This window comes from Calliopsis andreniformis, chromosome 12, assembly GCF_051401765.1.
Source record: "Calliopsis andreniformis isolate RMS-2024a chromosome 12, iyCalAndr_principal, whole genome shotgun sequence".
In the NCBI taxonomy this organism is placed as follows: Eukaryota; Metazoa; Arthropoda; class Insecta; order Hymenoptera; family Andrenidae; genus Calliopsis; species Calliopsis andreniformis.
In genome coordinates this window covers 7,898,783-7,919,026 of record NC_135073.1, presented here as the reverse complement: position 1 = coordinate 7,919,026, position 20,244 = coordinate 7,898,783, and the positions used below count along the sequence as shown (strand labels likewise).

Below are 20,244 nucleotides of genomic sequence, written 5' to 3'. Positions count from 1 at the left end.
TAGAATTATTTTCTAACAGACTTTCATGAAATATTAAAGTTAACAATCAGTTTATTTATTAATTTATTGTTGGATTAGTTAAAATTTTTGTAGTCAATTTTCTTGCGTGAGTTTGACACTATGGTAAGTCTTAGTCTTGCATATATATGAAACATTATAAGCATTTCGAAAAGGCAATATCGAGACAAATTTTGTCTCGAAAACAGTGCCTTATGCACCAGTAAACACAGGTACCATGAATTACGGACAACGCTGCGTATCTTCGTTTTATATTTAACATTTCTGGTTATGATCATTTCGCATAATAATTCGCTGCAAACAAATTTTTATATTTCTCAAGGAAATATCTTCTTATCACACAAACGGTTTCACACAAATGGTTTCACGTAATTTTTCTTTCCGCATGGTTTCGGAAGCAATAATATGTATAGAAACCCGTATACTGTTTTACGATCACAGTCTGGAGCGTTTATGAAACTCGTACGCTTTATCACTTTGCACCCATTTTGAAGCTCGTATCGCCATCTCCTTCAACGTCTTAGTTGATTACAGTATTTATAGAGCAGAAAACTACAAGACTAAGGATAAAATTATGAAATATGTCTGCTTTGTAGAATTATTTTGTTACTTATATCAACAAAGTACGACAGTCAGATTCTTTTTCTAATATCTATAGAATCAGAACTTAAAACAATATTCTTGTAAAATTATAGGATACGTTCACAAAACTCTTCCAACGTAAATTACAAATAATTTCGATAATAACAGGAAAATGATTTAATGCAAGTAACACGTAACTATGTTTTACACCAATTATTCAATATTATATATTTAATAAATAATTTTCTCCTAAACTCATAAAGAGCTTTTGTCTGTTATGTCTGTTCCGTCACTCTCGTAGTACATGTGCGACCTACGCAAGCAATACCCAACATGAAGCACCAAATTCACTTCAAAACGACGCCGTTCTTCTAATTCCTCCCGTAACCCAGGGAACACGTTTCCAATAACCCGTTAAAATTTCAAATCAAAAGCTTTATTAGTCCCAGAGATATCGGCAGCAGGAACTCGCGGAAAGTAGTTTCCAGAAAAATGGCTTTAAAGTTTCGATAGCGACCCCATATACTCCCAAAGCAGGTAATCAACCATTTCTAACTTCGACAGTTCTCCAAATTTCGCGCCGAAATTTGACTGGCTTATATTCAACGCCATAAACGTAAAAAAAAAAAAAGAATTCGATTTCTCCTGGCCATTTCAAACACTTCCTCTCGCCCATTCTCGACGAAAGTATCTATCAGCAGTCCTTAAAGGCGGGTTCCCTTGACCCATCTCGCAGCGAATCAAGGAGCAGCGCGGAAGGGTAGGTTCGAAACGAGCAATGGGCCACGGAAGAAAGAGGCGGGATAAGGAGACGAAAAACTCTTTTCTCTATCCCCGTCATCCGGTTCCTTCGACCTGGCCGACGCTTCTCGCGCGCATTCTACGCTATTCAGCATCGTTCTTCTTTCTTCCGGCCTCGACCGACCCACTCCCTCAGTCCACCCCTGTCAGTATCTCTTCCCGTGTCTGCTGCAGTTCCACCACCCGTGGACAATGTCCGCCGTTCGGATATCTGCCGTCTAATTGCTCTTCCTTCGTCCATTCTTCTATAGTCAGGGGCCTCGGAAACGAATATCTCGGGATGACGTATGGACTTGCTCCTGGATACACTGTATAGGCGGTAGCCAGCCACGGGGATGATGGCGTTGGTGGAGGAAGGGTCGAAGAAGGAGAGAGGTATCCTTTCTTCTCGGTGAAAAGAAAGAATCTTATCTGCTGCTGGTTATCGGTCGGGCTTTAGACTCGGGCGCGAGAAAGAGGAGGTTCGCAGAGGGTGGGTTGCTGACGATGACCATCCTTCGTCGTGCTCGAGGACGTGGACGGGGAACGAACCTCCGCACGGAAGTCCCTATTGTGCAGTCCCAGGCACGGACGTTAAAAGTGACCTAATCTCTCGATAAATTCGATGATTTTTCGACCGGGTCTTGCTGGCAGGCGGTGTCGTATTCGTCAATCCACCAGCTAGCTCCCGTGAGATGCCCGACCGACGAAAATTGATCGAATTTTGCCGGGGAACGTGCTCGGCATGGGCCAAGTGATAGCTGATATACGTTTTAAGGTAACCTGATATGGGACGCGAGCATCGTGAGCGCTGTGACCTACTAGTCGAATACTTTCAATTTCTCCGATGATGTTAGCGTCGGTGCTGTACGATGCTTCTGACGTTCGATGGGAAATGGTTTTTAATGTACGGTTAGTTTGAGAAGTTTATGCGGTTATCGGTGGCTGGAAGGTGAAACAGGGTGAGTGGCATATTTTTGTTTCTGAGATGCTGATGTTTGAGATGTAAAAAATGTATTCTCGATTTTTAAGGGAAATATTTCTTCGAATTGATATCCTTTTGATGAAAATATAAATTCTGTGTGTTTTAACAAAATTAATTTGAAATTGCGTAAATCGTGAGGTGTCGTTTTCGAGATGCTGATGTTCAAAGGTTTTGAATCTTAACTTACTACCTTATTGATATGTATCTGGTTATACTCTTGATATCTTAAGAAGTTCTTTCAATGCAATCCACTGAATCGATAATATAAATTGTATATGATAATCTTGAATTATCAGAAACTCAAATATGTATAAAATATGATTTATGTTGTTTTACCCTGCAATGGCAGAAACAAGGCATAAACTTTTATAAAGTGTGACTTGTGGCATTATGTCTCATGGACATAGATCCATGTACCAGTTGCCACAATCAGCAATGTATTCTATGGATTACAAAATAGTAAAAGCTTTATTAGTCGAACTCCTCTTGACAGTATGATCCACTGTTCGAACACACTGTTAGCTGAATGTTTTATTACGGTACAGTAGTGCACACAATTTGATGTACCACATAAAAAAACAGAGATCTGACAATTTTTTTTTTTTTTGTGACAAAAAAAAGGAAAAATAAATATTTGAAATAATATTTCTGTTATTTTTCCGTTATTTTTAACTACGTTATTTAAAAATGTAAAAAAATATCAATTTATTTAAAATAACCGCAATTTCAAATGGTCGAATACATACCTTATTATTATTTTATTCAAAAAACTAGGGCGGAAATAATCATCAAACTGATTCCAATTTAATATGAAAAAGCAATTCAATATTTTCAAAAATATTTTTTGAAATAAAGTAACATAATTTATTTAAAAAGTAAAATAGCTGCAAAATGAAATAATACATTATTTGAAATCGTATTTGCAATAATATTATTTGATATACGCCTAAATCAAGATACAAATACAGAATTTTAAATACCCTAGGGGTTTCATTAGCAAATATTTATTTTTACTTGTATCTCACTAGAAAGTATTGATCTTTGTATAGAAGGTTTCTCGTAAACAATGACATACACGAAAACGTGGCAACTCCACGTAAAACAATAACTTGAATATATAAAATAAAATTTCTCCGTAACATGCTTCGTTTTCGTGAAAATTGAGTTTGAATTTTGACTGGACACCGAGTGCATCGAAGTACAGTTTTTGCTGCTTGAGGGGTACAAAAGAGACAAGGGGAACACTTCTCGTTCACTATAGGTAGAATCGTAGTCCTACTACGAGTGTTTCCCTTACCCCTGTGTACCCCTCGAGCGCTTAAAACTGTACTTTGGTGCACTCGTACACGGCTGAAATTCAAACTCAATTTTCTCGAAAACAAAACGCGCCACGAACAAATTTTATTCTATATTTTCCATTCACTTTCAAACATTCTAAAACATTTTATACTTTGCACGTAATCCATTAATTTCCTGCATTTATAATTCTGTTTTTCCGTATGCATAGTATTAAGTAACCCTTCAAACGCAATTTCCTCAAAACTACATTTTCCCAAATGGTTCGATTGGCACTAAATTTGGAGAAAATCCTAAGCACATCCGGTTTTATTGTCCAAACTAAAACTTTGAAGTCTCGATGTATTTTAGTGTTATTTATTATGTGTCAAAGATAAAGAATAGCAAGAAAAATTGATAATCTGACTTTAATGTGCTGCCAAATTTTTTGAATTCAATATTTTTGCGCAATTCTAGTTCCAGCTATAGCCACAGTTATATTGAAGAAGATTATTCTCGATTCGTTCATTTTAGATAAGCAGAACAGTCGGAATTATGGCAACCATGAAGACACTTTTATTTATTTATTATATTTTAACACGTAAAACCCCCTTAGAAAATATACATACAAAGATACTATACAGTTTGTATCTAAAAGAGTACACAGAACAGAAGAAGTCAACCGAGCTACAGAACTTATTTACCTGTAAAATTATCCCATCTATGCAATGATGCTCACCATAGTGAATGCTATAAATTTCCCTTTCAATTTCCAGAGAAAATACTATATTAAAGCCCCTGTATCTCTTACAATTTTCAATATTCTTACATTCAAAAAATTATGTATACTCCTTAAATATAAGCAAAAAGTATACGAAGAAATCTAATGCAAAAATGTGGTGCCATAAAAAAAAGGAAAATATGCCAAAAAACACTTACAACATTGCGATCTAGACCAGAATACCCCCTAAAACCCACACCTCAAGCTCATAAGGTGCATCCGCAACACAAACAGTGCCTCCACAACACAAGAAGACCCCCTAAAATCCGAGCGTTTCTTTCTCCCAAAATTTAAGTCGGAATAATTTCTACTAAAACGCTCGCTAGCTCGCGACCACGGTGTAGAAGCCCGCCGAGTATTTATTCTTCCCTCTGCTCCACGGGATCATTTGATCATGGGAAATGCAGCCCCGTTCGTTAAAGAACGGAAACTGTGTTCCGAGTCTCGCGGGCATCCGCACACAAGATTATCATTATAATGCCCCTAAAAACGACGTGTTTATGTCCGGCCGTACGGCATAACGCAACCCCCGCCCCCTCGGCACCCCCGTTACGTAGACGACATTTACGGGGACATATCACCCCTTGAATCTTGGGCAAACGCCAAATGGCAAACTTTAACCTCCCCGTAATTGAAGGACCCGATAAATAAGAAGGCGCTGTCTGCGCTCGCCGGAACGCGATCCGCCTGTTATCCATGAATAACGACGCTACTGATTTTCACCCGTGGTCATAATGAACGAATAGGCAGGACGAGGGACGAACGTGCAGCAGCGCGGTCCTGGCGACAGCGCGGAGGAACGGGGCTAGGTTGAGGGCAGAGATCAGGCGGGCGAGGAAAACAGCAGAGAAGGCACACACTCGGTTAACTCGGTCGTTATCGACGGAACGATAACATCGTGTGTTCGTTCGCATGCTCGATACACTTTGAACGCTCTCCAAACTGTATGAAATTCAAAGTAGCGCGATATACGAGAGATTACGATTCAACGTGGAATCTCGGGATCCATGGGCAATCTAGATTCGGCTCGGGGATTCACAATTATCGTGCTTATTCGTGCGCGCGGTAAACTCGCATAAATTAAACTGCAGGAGTCGGTGAGAGCACCTCTGGCTGACCATTTCGTTAAAGCTACGATAATAAGGTCCCGTGTAACTGGCGGGAAGAGTGGCGAATATGGCCCCTCCGAGTCCTCTGCATGCTTCGATTATGTGCTCGTAGGTTCTCGACCGTGTAAGTCACGTATGCGGAGAGAATTGATGCTTTCGAGACGAACTTTCGAGGCGAGATCAATTTTGGGTTTTTAGTTCGCGAAGAGGGTTATAGGCACTTGTAGGCTTCTTTTAATCGTCAGTTAAGACGGGATCCTAGGTAGCGCATGACGTCTTCGAGATGTCTATTTTATGTCCATTTTATGCTTGAACGTCTTACGACGTAATTTGAACGTCTTAAAAATATTCGACGAGTGTACGTTTTAAGGAGATCCGAAATTTACGTGCATAAGACGTCTTAAAGACATGTTTCATGGATGTCTTGAAGACTTGCGTTTTTAGACGTCATAAACAGGTATATTTTTTATCTAAACGTCTTACGTTAGACATCATTTGGACGTCTTTAGGACTTTACTGAATATCTTTACGACGTTTTTAAGAGGTCTCTATGCTATACGAGAATGTATTCAACAGGAGATCTTATCTTTTATTATGCCAAAATGAAATCATATGAATCAAGCTCTTGAAGATTCTATAAATTTGACCTAATTAGAAAATTTTATGTGACCACGTTTTGAAGACTAAGGAATTAAAACTTTAAATATTTGAAAATTTTTTAATTTTATATTTAAAATTTTGGAAAGTTTATGTTTCAAATTTTGAAAATTTAAAAGTTTAAAATTGAAGAACTTGTTTAGAAAATGGAAAATTTGTAATTCAAATATTTGAAAATTCGAAAATTTAGAAAGTTGGAAATTTTCAAATTTTCAAATTTCACACCTTAACACCTTAACACATTCCATTTGAAACAATTATTGTATACAATACATAATATTTTCATAATTTAAAAATATTTACATACTCGTCTAATATTTGAATACGCGTTACTATTATTTATGTCAAAGAGAAACGTTTGAAACTAATCTGATTGTATTTCAGGTTTTCTACCAAAGAATCGGCGACACACGCTATTGTGGCGGTACACAACACCGACATTAATGGTCAAACGGTGAAATGCAGCTGGGGCAAGGAGAGCGGAGACCCGAACAATGCTCAACAAACTGGACAGGTAAACGTTCGCTCTTTTATTGACCCCTCGTGGAAATAGGGAGCGATGAAATTCGCAGCAGAATCCTGGATAAAATTCGATACGATATTTAGGATAAAATTTCGTGCAAAATTTTAAATCGCTCCCTTTTCTTGCTATAACAAATATCATCGACGTTTGTGAGAAAGCCAAAAACATAAAATAGAAGGATTTTGTATTTCTCTTTTGGATTCTTTAAAAATAGATATCTTTTGAAAGGAAAATAAAAAAAGAACATGTGCAGCCTGAAAAATGTACGAATACTTTTTATATCGCGCAGAAAAATAAAAAGAATAACATAAAAGTGTGACATGGCTAACAAAATTTAACAAAATTGAAAAATTGAAATTGCCTAAGATTGTATTTAATTTCATTTTCCTTTTTCATTATTAAAAAGTTATTGCCTGCTTGAAATGAATGTAATAATCATTCAGCAAATAAGGCTTGAAAAATTATTTCGTTCGTATAAAAAAGGTCGAAGTACATTGTGAAGTAGTAAAAAAATATTAAAATCCATACAAATAAAAAAGTATTATTGGATGTGGAAATGTAATACAAGATGGATCAGACGAACTGTTACAAGCTATTTTCGCGAAAGCTACTAGGGGTTGCGACCAAATTTTTTCTTGAAACCTGAGACCTCAGTGGGACCGTTTATGTGACATATGTGATATCGCTAGCGGGTTGCCCCCCAGGAGGCACATAAACCTAGTAATTTATATAGTATTTCTCCTGAAAAAATGACAGGCTTGTCGCTCTATTTTGCAAACTTTTGCATTTTTGGTGGATTCTTTTAAAAACTAAAAGCATTTACTTAGAAATACATTTTATGCCACACATAATTACCAGTATTGCAGATTATTCACAACAAAATTCAATTATAATTGTATTATCAGTTTAATATAACGTTAAACCAATTCATAATTTGAAAAATTTTCAGAGATAAAATAACGAGAACGAGAAAACAAATTTAAGAAGTTACTAGTATGTTTGTTTACTTAATTTAACGATACAAAATCAGAATATTAGTGAAATCCGTAATTTTTATAGTAATTATAGGTAGATATATTTAACGCAAGTTGGTAATCAAATAATATAACCATAACAAACTAAATAATCATAAATAGAAATACTACAGATACGAGAACATCTCAGGCAAACTCATCTGCGAACCATGTCTTAACTTTAGAGCAGCTGCCAAAGATCCCAGAAATTAGTGCCAAGTCAACTTTGGGCTAGAACCAAGTTAGGTTTGAATTAGAGATTGAGATCTCTTGGCAAACACATTATAGAAATCCTCTCTATCAAATATACTCTCTCAGTAGGTGTTATACCTAAAACTAATCCAAAGGAACCCCAGAGCTCCCAACAAAACCTAAACCTATGGCATTATTTCACATTAATCTACGAAATTAAATGAAAAACATTCAATCCTTAACTAAACACTTTTTCTAACAACAGTCCTATATCTTCCCTGGAAGCAAGAACGTCTAAAAAGGAATTAATCATTTTCTCCAGCCTCAATAAATTCGTCGTCGACGAAGTCAGAAATAACACTAGTCGAGTCAGAAAACAGAATCCTACGAGACACAGGTAAAAAGGAAATAATTCCAACTCTCGATTGTTAGTTCCATCCGGTTCAGTCAACGTGTACGTTGCACGAGCAGCCCAACTAAGAGCCGAGAGGAGTAAAAACGGAAGGCGGTTCCAGAGGACAGGGGTCGGGGCAAGATTCCGGTCTATTCACAAGCCTTGCTCTAAAGTGTGTCTATCGGGTCTCTTAGCAATTAGTGCTAAGGCAAGACGAGTGAGTACGTCCGATCTGGGAATGGTGGCTGAGGCTCCCTCTCCTCCGTGGTACTTCCATCCATCCATCCATCCACTGTTACTCGGCCCGTGACATCGCTCTAATTGATCCCCATTCCCATAACGCACTACTCCCACGAGTATTGGGATATCGCATTACTACGTACCTCATCGTGATACGACCACGTATACGATGCAGCTTGCGAGTTCAATCTGATTCTTAAACTTTCCTAAATTAGCTAGGTAAAAGATCGAGGGGACAATCGGTGGTGTTTAATGTCGGTCCTCGGGAACACTGATGGAATCAATGAATCGAAGAAAAAAATAATCATTGGGTTATGAATACGTTTGTGAATACCTTACTTTTAGAGGAGAGGAGTTTATATTGTTGGTCAAAGGGTGGAATCACTGTGTAAGGGAGAAAATAAATACTATCTCGTTGAGTAAAGGAATTTAAATAAGTATGAAGAGAGGGATTCATTGTAAGACTATGGAAATTAAAATAGTTGTCATACTTTGTAGAGGTGTTAACATTAACTCTATGAATAGTGTCGATATTATGGTATAATGTAGCTAATAGTATTAGATACATAAGAAGTACATCTTTTCTGTTTATTAATTTCTGAAGCTTATTAATGGGCACCTTTCATGCCAGGCACAAAACTTATGTTTATATAAATGATGTGACCACCTATACCAAATGTTAGGAATTCATTTTGCCATGGAAACTTCTGAGAAGTGGTTCCAAACTTGTCGTTGGTGATTTGTATATCTTTGAATATTTATTTAGTAATTTAGTGGATAGGTATATTGTTGTCTGTTGATGCCAATTGTTGTAATGAAATAACGATCGGTCGGGGAAAGTTAATGGTCCCAATAGTGCGTAAACCTCCCTTGTTGGTACTTTGAAACCCTCTCTTATAGAGTATGCTGGCAAATGGCCTCAGAAATAGGGTCCCAAAGTGCTATCTAATCAGTTAGAAAGGTTCCGGAAAATTACGTTTCAGTTATACAAAGTGTAGAAAAAGATCAATGTTGTATATAAATGTTGGTCAATCTCTTATGCTCACGCAATGTTCCCTCATTTGATTCTGATCGCGCAACCACACAGACATACTAGTAAAAAAGTTTAGAATTGTTTCTATATATCTCTTTCCTATATCAGATTGTTTAACTAGATTGGTGATACATTTATACGTGTGTGGCCAAAATCGAATAAGCTGGTAAAATTAATTGCAGTTCCAATGGAAAACAAAAGTATTCGTACAATAAAAATATAGAGACGAGTTCCTACACATTTGATTAAAAGGAAAACTTTATTATTAAAAAACTGTGATCCTTTTAATTTCGGGTCCAGTATAGAGGTATTTCATGAACCCATGTGTATTGTCCAAGTAATTTGGGAACCTAATATAATTCTATAAATATTAGACTGAGATTCCATATCTTTTACTTACTTTTCCACACAGAATCACCACTTTTCCGCTTGCACAACCAGTTCTAAGACACCTGCTACATGAATCCCACTTTCCCATCACCATAACTGATAACTACCAATTTTTAAAAGGAAAATCCCATAGTATCCATCCTTAACCATAAACCCTCAATTTTGCCATCCCTTTCAACATTTCCAATCCCCTTTCCTGACATCAAACGCGTTACCTTCGCCCTCGCCCGTGGATCATGAAATACACAAGTTCTCTAAAGGCTCCAGGATAAAAAGAAGCTGAAAAATCCCACAGCCAGGACAGTAGCGCGCCAAAGCACAGCTTCATCCCCCTTCTGACGATTGAATTTGCACGGTGCATCCAAATGATTTTGAACCGTGGAACGCCCAGCATCCTTAACCTCGTGGCTGTCGTTAAGCGTACAAGCCAAACGATGCCCTTGCTCTTTTCTGTTTCATTGATCCCTGCGCTTTTCTAGGCGTTATCGTCGCCGTCGTACCCATACTATGCGGCGGCAGCAGCTGCCGCCGCGGCGGCGGCGGCGGGTGTCGCGGGTGTCGGAGGCGTCGGCGGCGTCGGTGGTGCTGGACAGCTCGGATACTGGTATCCGCCCCAATCTTATACGACAGCGACGCAGATGCAGGCCGGCAGTTTCCTGCAAGGGATGCAGGGATACACTTATGGACAGTTCGCTGGCTATCAACAGGCGCAGTACATGGGGTAAGCTCTTAATACTAGCTCGACGTAATTCTGAAGCGCATACTGATTGCGTTACCCTGGATTGCTTTGCGAAGCGTTGAAAACTCGAAAGAGTTCCTAGAATTGATTGTACTAGTATTCTCGCTGAAATCTTTCCAATATTCGGAAATAACGAGCATAGTTAAAGTTTCTTGTTTATATCTCCCATTTCGGTTTTGACCATTTTTTTATGGCTTGGAAAGGTATTGGGTCTCTGTGTTAGTATACTAAGTGAACTCGTTAACACATTATTTAAGAGAAGCTTATTAATAGGCTTGTAATAGGATTTACTGGTAAATAATGTGTTAAAAAAGGACTTCATTCGAAATGATAAATTATATAAGGAAGAATATGTAAATTCAGAGGGGAATGTATGAGACACTTTGTGAGAAAAATGTCTTGTATCGGTTTCCCATTCGATTTTGACAATTTTTTTATGCATTACAAAAGTGTTGGGTTGCTGTCTTAATACTTCAACTAAGCTCGCTAAGAAAGTGCTCCATTCGAAAGTAGTAAATTATATAAAGAAGAATACGTAAATTCAAAGGGTAAAGCATTAAAACAATTTTTGAGAATGACACATTCTTCACAAAGAACATTTTTGAACATTAAGAGGAAAATAGGTATGCAGGAAACATCAAAAACAATCCCACTAATAATTTCTATTTCATTTCTTAAACATTTATAAAATTTTTGTCTATAAATTATTTAAAGAAGTATTTGAAAATTGATTGAAATATAAAGTATTCGTCATTCATAAAATCACAACAAAGTGATAACCCGAAGTATAATGTTATACACAATTATAGCTAAAATAGAAGAGTTCGTAATAATCTTATGGTCCACATTTTACTATTTAAATTTCTACATTATAACTACTTTCGTTACTTCATCGTTATCCTTAATGAATTAGACGACAAGCTAAACGACTAACACCCGTAGACGTAAGCAGAGTTCAGTAGGTCGAATCAGTTCTTGCTACAGCCTAAGTTGAAAGAATGGCTAAACTTGACGCTCCTCGCTAATGTTCCTGACACGTTAGCTTGCAAAGGACCGACGAAGATTGCGCATTATTACATACTGCTGAACTTGTGCAGCGCGCTACGCGAAATAGAAGTTCCTGTACAACTGAAAGAAACTTATGAGCTTTCATCTAAAATAGTAGAGAAGACATTAAGAGCTTGGCGAACAATGAAAATGCAGAAAATTTAAGCCGTAATTTTCGCGAAAATCACGTACCTTCCTTTCTTTTACGTTGTAAAATAATAGATACAAAAACTTTACAATGCTATAAATATTGTTTTTAAAGCATTAATATGTATTAATAAAAAATATTAACGATCTTGACACTACATTCATAATGCATTTACTAGTAATTAAACACTCTTAGAAATTCTTATTTACATTTTTTATAATAACACTGCATACATTACTGAAATAATCTTTATTTGATATAAAATTGAAATTGTGGAAGATTTAGGAAAAACGTGATAGTTCTTTTAGTATTATCTTCAAACATTCATGTAGATTTTACGAACTATCATGCCCAGCACATCTCTTCTCGAGTGGACGATGTTTCTGTCGTTTTGATCGTGTTCGTTACAAATGTCTATTGTCCCCGTTCCCGTTGTATTTTACTCGCGAAGAAAGGAGATCAATTGTAACCACGCCAGTTGCCGGAAACGCGACTGTGGCAGCTTTGTTGACACGACTTAAGTAACAGCAATTCTTTTGACTCCGTTCTTTCGAGGAACCGTAGATAAACTCGAACAATACGCCACTCGATTTTTTATTCCGATTTAACGAGCATGACCACGCTCCTCTTCCTTGATTCTCCTTTAACAACTTTGTTGACACTGTTTTGATAATTAGCCATATCGCAAGTGGACGTAAACAATTCAGCGAAATTTTAGAAATGACGTGCATATAAATAAAAATACTGTATTGAATTCCAAAAATATTTTATTAGCTATTTTGAGTAGAAAATAATATCACTATTACTAATGTAGGTACTTGACATTGTCACGATTCTACTTTATTTGAAATTGTTCTATACTTAGTTTTATTCAACAATTTCAGAATTATCACTCATCGTCTATTTTCACTACAAATTATAAGCTGCGTTATTAGTTCCTGATTTTCCTCATTTAACTAACTGCAGAAGTTACGAACTGAAATGAATGGAATTTTCGATAACTCAATAACGAAATTAATTATTACATTAATTTACATTTATGCTCATGAAACGACGCACTACAATATTACATTCACATCTACGTGTATTGCTCATTATTAATAAGTACCACATGTATTATTTATACATATACTAGTACATTATGTTATTCCTTCGCATAATTATTATTGCAGTCTCCTATTAATTTCTCTCGTTTCTTGATAATGTTAGAAAATACCTAGGTATTTAATATCTAATTTATAACATCTGTAAATTTCGAAATAATATAATCACAATAACTTATTTGCATAATATGAATTGTTGCCTTCATTAAGATATGGGAATAGCATGTACAAAAATTGTGTAACAACAAACGATCATATTTGACGACTATAAACGCGGCCAATAAACCATCGAATAAGTGTAATCGAAAATTCGACAGTGTCGTAAAATTGTAAATACTATGCCAGGTTAAATTGTGACCCACCAGTGCATGGAGCGCGAAAGGGCGCAACTTTTAAGGATCACATAGTATAAACCTCGGGGGTAATTTCTAGAATAGAATATCTCTCGACGCTTTTACGATCTATGAAATGACGCCCTTAAAGTGGATATCCGAATGTTTCTGGAGTATTGTCGGGACTGTAAAATAAGTAATGGTATACGTTTGAGATAAACTAAAGCTTTCAATTGTGTGTGCGTAGCACGGTGCAAGGCCTGAAGCTGACGTTTTACGCTCCTTCTGAGATTTAAATTGCACGAAAATTAAGGAAGCGTCCTTCGTATATCGCTTTCGAACCTTCCTTAATGGTTATCGCCAACTCAGCTAGAAACGAAAATGCTAACACTGGAGTATCTTAGGAATAAATTGTTAAATTTAGATACTATACTTTGAATTAAGGCTGGCAATTGATTACTTTTTTCTTTTCATTTTTTATTTGAATGTTTCGTAAGAAAATAAGAACAGTAATGTTGACTAGTGTTAATAACTAATTACACTTTTGTTGTTTGAAGTAACTTAACTTCATAATTTTACATTGAATTACTAATTATTTAAAATTTCGATTATGCTGTACCAATGATAAGATTGTAGTAGAGCTGCCAATAAACCTGGAACTACGATTTAATGACAAACTAGCGTTTAAATAATTAGGAATTGTTATAAAAGGACATTTTTGAATTTCATTCTCAGTTGATTAATGTGGACATCAGTTGAGATTCTATTGTATACATATATTTAAACAATTAAAGCTTAAAAAAGGAAATGAAGCCTTATAACATAGAATTATTTCTGCAGAAAATTTGAAAACAATTACTATAAATGCGTTAATTTGATTGACTTTAGCGTTTTCAAATAGATTTTTGACTCCTCACTAGATTTTTGTTGTGCACTATCTCCTTGAGCGATTTCTACAAAAACATTTGAAACCACCTAGATCGTTAAACGAAGCAGTAAACACTGTATACTCAACAGAGATATCAAACCGAATTTGCGTATTTGCCGATCGCGCAATTTTTAGATTACGGTAGGAACGAATGGGGCGCTTTCTGGCGAACAAAATATCTTTCAGCGTTCTTACGATCCGTGAAACGACATCCTTAAAGAGCGTACCCAGCGAACGCTTTTCGAACATTACTGGGATTGTAAACCACTACCGTAACAAATCCTGAATAACCTGAATTTTTCAATCCTGTGCATCGTCAGGCAAAAATAACAAATTTTTAATTAAAAGAAAAGCCAGTGATTAAAAATCTAAACAGACATCCTAAAATTTCAAACAGTACTTCGTGAGACAAAAAGGACACGAGAAAAGAATAGATACTCAAAACTATTGTCCTAATATAAATCAGTATACCCTTCACTTTTGAAATACATGATTCAGTCATTTCACGTCCATATTTTTTATCATTTATTATTCGTCGTTGAAACTTAAAACACACCTATAAATTTTTTAATACCACTTTGGGCTTTGCAAAAAGGTTTCATCGTGTCGCTGCTTTGTTGCAAAGTGATTTCGCCTATGAATACTAATGAACGTATAAATATTTCCGACACTTGTACACAAAATTTATTCATCCCTGCTTTTACAACTAACTTTTTCAATAGACAATATGCGCGTGAAATACTTTTTAACCTTTCATCGCTGGCGCATACTAATTCGGCAGAATTGATTTATCTGTTAAATTTATTTCTATCGAAATTGTTGCGTTCGCACGCACGGCTCATAAAATATGTTAAAAATATTATTGAAAGGTAGGCGTTGACGTTATATAACTCACAGTTATAAGAGATCTCGTGTTAGAACGACAGAACGAAAATGTGGAATGATATAAAGCTATCGATGAGCTTCTAAGTGTTTTTTTAACAGTAATTAAATTAGTTTGTTAAAAAATAGTACAAGTTCAAAAACCACATTTTGAAGTATTTGATGCCAACGTGTAGTTCTATACATTTTACACACACTACCGTGCATAAGTTTTTGGACATTTTGACATTATGGCTTTAACACTTTGACATAGATCTTTTTATTTGTACTAACTGATATCAGGTGTTATTTTCATCGATATTTGTAAACCTTATATGATCGTGTGAGATGTGATTTGTAGCCAAAGCTATATCACAGAATCTTACTTTGTGTATTTTACATATAATAAGATGAAACTGTCGAAATACTTATGCACGATAGTATAAATAATAAATAGGACATCGATATTCTTACGTCTTTTTACTCTGAATGTACCCTTCCTTTGTCTCTTCATTATACAGTAACGATACATTATTCAGAATTTGTCATGGCTGTCTCTTTATGACAAAACGATACAAAAGAGGTACGAGTTCAAAAACTTTCCCTCATTACAATAATTACTGCGTGGCCATTTGTGGCGCATCTGGGACAGCGTGTGAACGTATTACCTATTTCAACTTGACCGGATAAAAATTCTCCTTTTTCCTCTCTCTCTTTCGAGCGTGCTCATTTATTTAAGCGAAAATTATATGTGCAACCTGTAAATACAGAATGGGAATGGGTGTCCACGCCACTGGCACGCCAACAGGCTGGGGCCAGGGATTACCCGGGGGACCACAGTTACCGCCACACCACGCCACCACAGTCACGGCACCACCCCCAGGGGTGCAAGCCGCACCCCCACCACCACCACCGCCAGCACAAATGATGGCCTACCCGATGCAACAGTTCCAGGTATCCATTATCTTTCTTTGTCTACTTTCTATGGTCATTTGGTCATTTTCGTTTTGGTCTATGTGTCCTGCGTACTCGATGTAATACTATCCTGCTTTACGTGTTCTTGCATCGTACTGTTCTTTTGGTCCATTCATTGGGAAATTAGAAATCTTGTGTTTCGTACGGTTACGTGAAGACGTTTAAAAGAAAACGATTCTTCGTCAAGTGTCCGGGTTTCTTTTTAATATTGTTAAAGGTGTACACATGTAAGCTTAATCGAGCAGGGGTGATGGTTAAAAGAAGTGCCAATCATAGTGGATAGGATATATTACTTTAAAGGAAATTAAGAGAGTAAAGAGTAAAGTAATAATTTACTGATATAATGGATATTAAGATACAAAGATATTTACAGTTCTAATGTTATAAATATTATTATCTGGGATCAATGGTAACTTGTAATTTTGATGATAGTCTTTTTTGTTTTAATTCACAGTAAGCTAAGGGTAGAATTTTATGAAAATTTATATTATGTAGAATTTATTTAAATACATATAAAGGAGAAGGGCTTTATGAACCTATCGTTTGTTTGCATATGCGTAACAGAAACATCACGTTTGCTCAGTTGAAGTATGTACATATACGTGTGTACTACTTAAAACAGTTGTACATAGAATAACGAAATCGTAATACGTATAGAATATTGTAATATAAATTCCAAATATTAATAAATAATAATACCACGGTAGTGATTGAAGAAAGAATTGAGTCAAACCTTGACAAGAATTACATTTTACCTCAATAATTGAGAAATTATTATAACATGTATTTTCGTGTGAGATCTAGAAAATACCCAGTTTGTAAATTATACAAGTAATATTATTTTTTAATATTTACATCTTCTATATTTCAATTTTGGAATTGCTATTTACAAATGGAGAAATTTCTTACAAATAGATTAATAATACCAGCATAATAAACAAAATTTAACTCTAGAATTATTTTGTTCAAACTTTCTTCTAATCACGGCTGTGTATATTATTAATCAGCAAAACAATTAAAACGAAAATCAGTAACAGGCATATGTATTAACATATCCAAAGAAATCCACACCTTTTTTTTATCGAATTTGAATCAATACAAATGAATGGATCAAATCATGGTAATAGTCTTTACAAATTTCAGTCTTGGCTTTTACAATAAGAGATTTATTCAGGTGATTGAGTGATATCGAATGCGAGCATTGGTGCTATGAGTGGCTTCTGTAATGGGATTGTTTACTCCATCGTCCTGATAAAAAAGGAACTGGAAGAGATAAAAGTCATTTTCCGTGTTGCACTTCATTTGCGTTAAATAATGACAGCAAGCATATAATGAACGTCGCACCCTCCCATTGTTACACGCATGAATTTCTGTAACATCCTTGTGCGATCAGTTATCTTGTCATGCATGCAGCTCCATCAGTCAAATTTAATTACATTTTAAAGACGAACACTTTATACGACATTTAGTTTACAACACTTTCAAAGATTATTCATTCATGAACACATTTCATAAGATTCTAATTTTTCATACTGAATCACAAAAATTGAATGCCATGAAAAATCACCTCTGCTTTCATAAAATGAAATGTTGGATTTCTGAGAAATTTTTATTTGTATTAAGATTAATTAACAATGGTATCGGGTTTTCAGTTATTAAATATGTCTTATATGAACTAGCTATGTAATTGACAGTGTAATTGATAATGAAATTATTTGTGAATTGCATACGTTATGAAATTAAAAATTCGTAAAAAAGTTCTAGTAAAAAGAAAATAACATTTCTCTGAAATCCATTCTAAAGAAAGTCAGGATTTCATTTGGCTCTTATTACAATCATAATAATACTCAATATCGGATATATCAGTGAATGCTAGTGATGGAGAATGAATGGATCATGTCAAAAGCAAACTCTTGAATCATATCGAATGAGTAACATGCATGGAAACATCAAATCCATCCTTGAACATTTCTGTACAATATTTAATACGCACGAACGTTCGTCAAAGCATGAATTTGACTGAAGTACACGCTTGTTCAACTTTATTTATCCAGAATCGAGTATCTCGCTGGGTTTCCTTCGATTCTACCACTACATAAATCTACCAAAAAAATGAACTAATAAACGAAAGTCAACCAGCTGAATAAATTGAAGAGTAAAACAATTGATAATTGAGTGAAATAATAAAAGAAAAATATACAAAGTACTAAAAATGAATCTATACTATATTAAACTATATTTAAATAAAGATCGAATAGAAGATATCGACCATTATTTAAAAATGTAGACAGCACAAATTGTATTTCTTTGTGCAGTTTTTACTTAAAGAAAAGTTCTAACTAATATCTAAATAATGAAACTTTCTAGAATTTATAATTTAATTTAAAGTTTAGATCACTAAAAATTTGCATTCTTTCTTGCATTTATCATAAGTTGAAGAATATAAACTCCAAATCGAATAAACGACTGTCAGCCAAGGGAGATACTCGACATCACCCGAAAAACTGTCTTTATTTACATATTTCGGTTCGCAGGCACAGTGATCGCTACCACTATCATCGCACGGCCTGGTTTATCCTTACTTTCAAATATCATTTTGCATCAAGGAAACTGCATCTACGACCTGGCTCAACCTCGAATTCGACCAGAAATATGGGAGATGCGTTTCTAAAATGAGTATCACCGTCTCGTATGAAAACGGAACCGAACGAAGGAAGCGCAACAAACGAATCGTTCACTGTGCCCGCAGTATCGTCGCTAACATTTCGATCACTCTTGCCTCGACGAAACCTTATATCACACGAAACAAAAAAAAAAAAAAAAAAAAAAAACAAAACCAGATATATCACCCAATCAAAAAACCCTGTTTCGCTCGCCACAAAGTTCCGTGATCCAGAAACTGTGTACAATGACGCCGAGGTGTACTCCTCTTAGCCTTTTTCTACTAACAATCGAAGACGCCGAGCAACAGAGTACGCAGGACAGCGTCTCTTTAATCGTTCGCGCTTTCAGCACGTTAAAAGCAATTGAGGTTGAGTCACGGTAAAGGTAGATTCAGATCGACCAGTCTTCGTATGCTGGAATGCGAAGGGTTCAAACGAGAGGGGTGTGCGTGAGGGAGAAAAAGTGAGAGAGAGAGAGAGAGAGACGAATGAGAAAGAAATGGTTCCAGTTGTTAAAGAAGAACCAGTAGAACGATTGCGAAAGAAAGAAAGAGAGAGAGAGAAAGAGAGAGAGAGAAAGAGAGAGAGTGGAAGAAGGGCGAAAGGGGAGAAAGTTGTCGAAAATATTTCTATTACATTTTTTTGTTTTCTTGACATTCGGACCAAGACTTAACCAGCGTTTGTGTGTTCAAATGGTAAAGTGTGTTCTTGGTTGCGGTCCAGCTAGCGGATGAGGACTGGCTGACGCCTAGCCTTCTAGTGTGATGGTAAGCAAGTACACCCCAAGAACAGGAACAACTTCTACAGCAACAACAGTTACCACCACCACCACCATTATCACCACCACCACCACCACTACCAACAACTACAAAATTCCCGTCACCGTCGACGCCACCGCGACAGCAAAAGCGACAAAAGTCATGCAGCTCCCGGCTTGATGGTAGCGTGACACGCCAGTGATCGCCGACTATCGTACAGCCGCTTGGTAAAAGCACACAGGGAGGCGAGAAATACCGGCGAAGCAGAGGGGAAACGGAATCGTTGTCTATGAACGTTTCTCGAAAAAGATGGTCGAACTGTGAAAGAGGTAACGAAACAAATAAACCAAAAAAACAAAAAAAAAATATATATATATATATATAAAGAAAATAGCCAAAAAAAAAAAAGGAAAAGGAAGAGATGAAGGGAAACACTTGCAGGCTCCCCCGTAAATTTTCACGTCCAATATTATAGAAAAGTGGCAATGTCCGCGAGAAACTAACAAAAAAAAAAAAAAAACAAAAAAAAACAGAGAACTCTTAACCGCCACCGTCAACAAAATCAGAGGTATCCACTCGTCCAGTCTCTGTAGGATAACGTAGCGTGTCTCTCTCGGCTTGAATTAATAGATAGCGTTGCCGTCACGGTAGTGTCAAAAGCTTCAGTAATGAAACACGAATTCCGGGGTACGCGGACCACCATGTGATCATCAAAGAC

The 20,244-nt window shown here is 36.2% G+C and overlaps 1 protein-coding gene across 6 annotated transcripts in view; it reads left to right on the top strand.

Annotated features, from left to right (window-relative positions):
- LOC143186203 (nucleolysin TIAR) overlaps positions 1-20,088 on the top strand; it is a 588,750-nt gene extending 568,662 nt beyond the window's left edge. For 4 of the 6 annotated variants that reach the window (XM_076389721.1, XM_076389726.1, XM_076389725.1 and 1 more), the window contains 4 exons: positions 6,572-6,701; positions 10,452-10,693; positions 15,901-16,084; positions 19,492-20,088. In XM_076389721.1, coding sequence (XP_076245836.1) covers positions 6,572-6,701; positions 10,452-10,693; positions 15,901-16,084; positions 19,492-19,533 — 598 coding nt within the window. In that variant the 3' untranslated portion in view covers positions 19,534-20,088. Of the gene's footprint in view, positions 1-6,571; positions 6,702-10,451; positions 10,694-15,900; positions 16,085-18,639; positions 18,774-19,469 lie in introns of those variants that run through there. The other 2 variants (XM_076389722.1, XM_076389723.1) reach the window with 2 other exon arrangements.
- Positions 20,089-20,244: the final 156 nt, after the last annotated feature.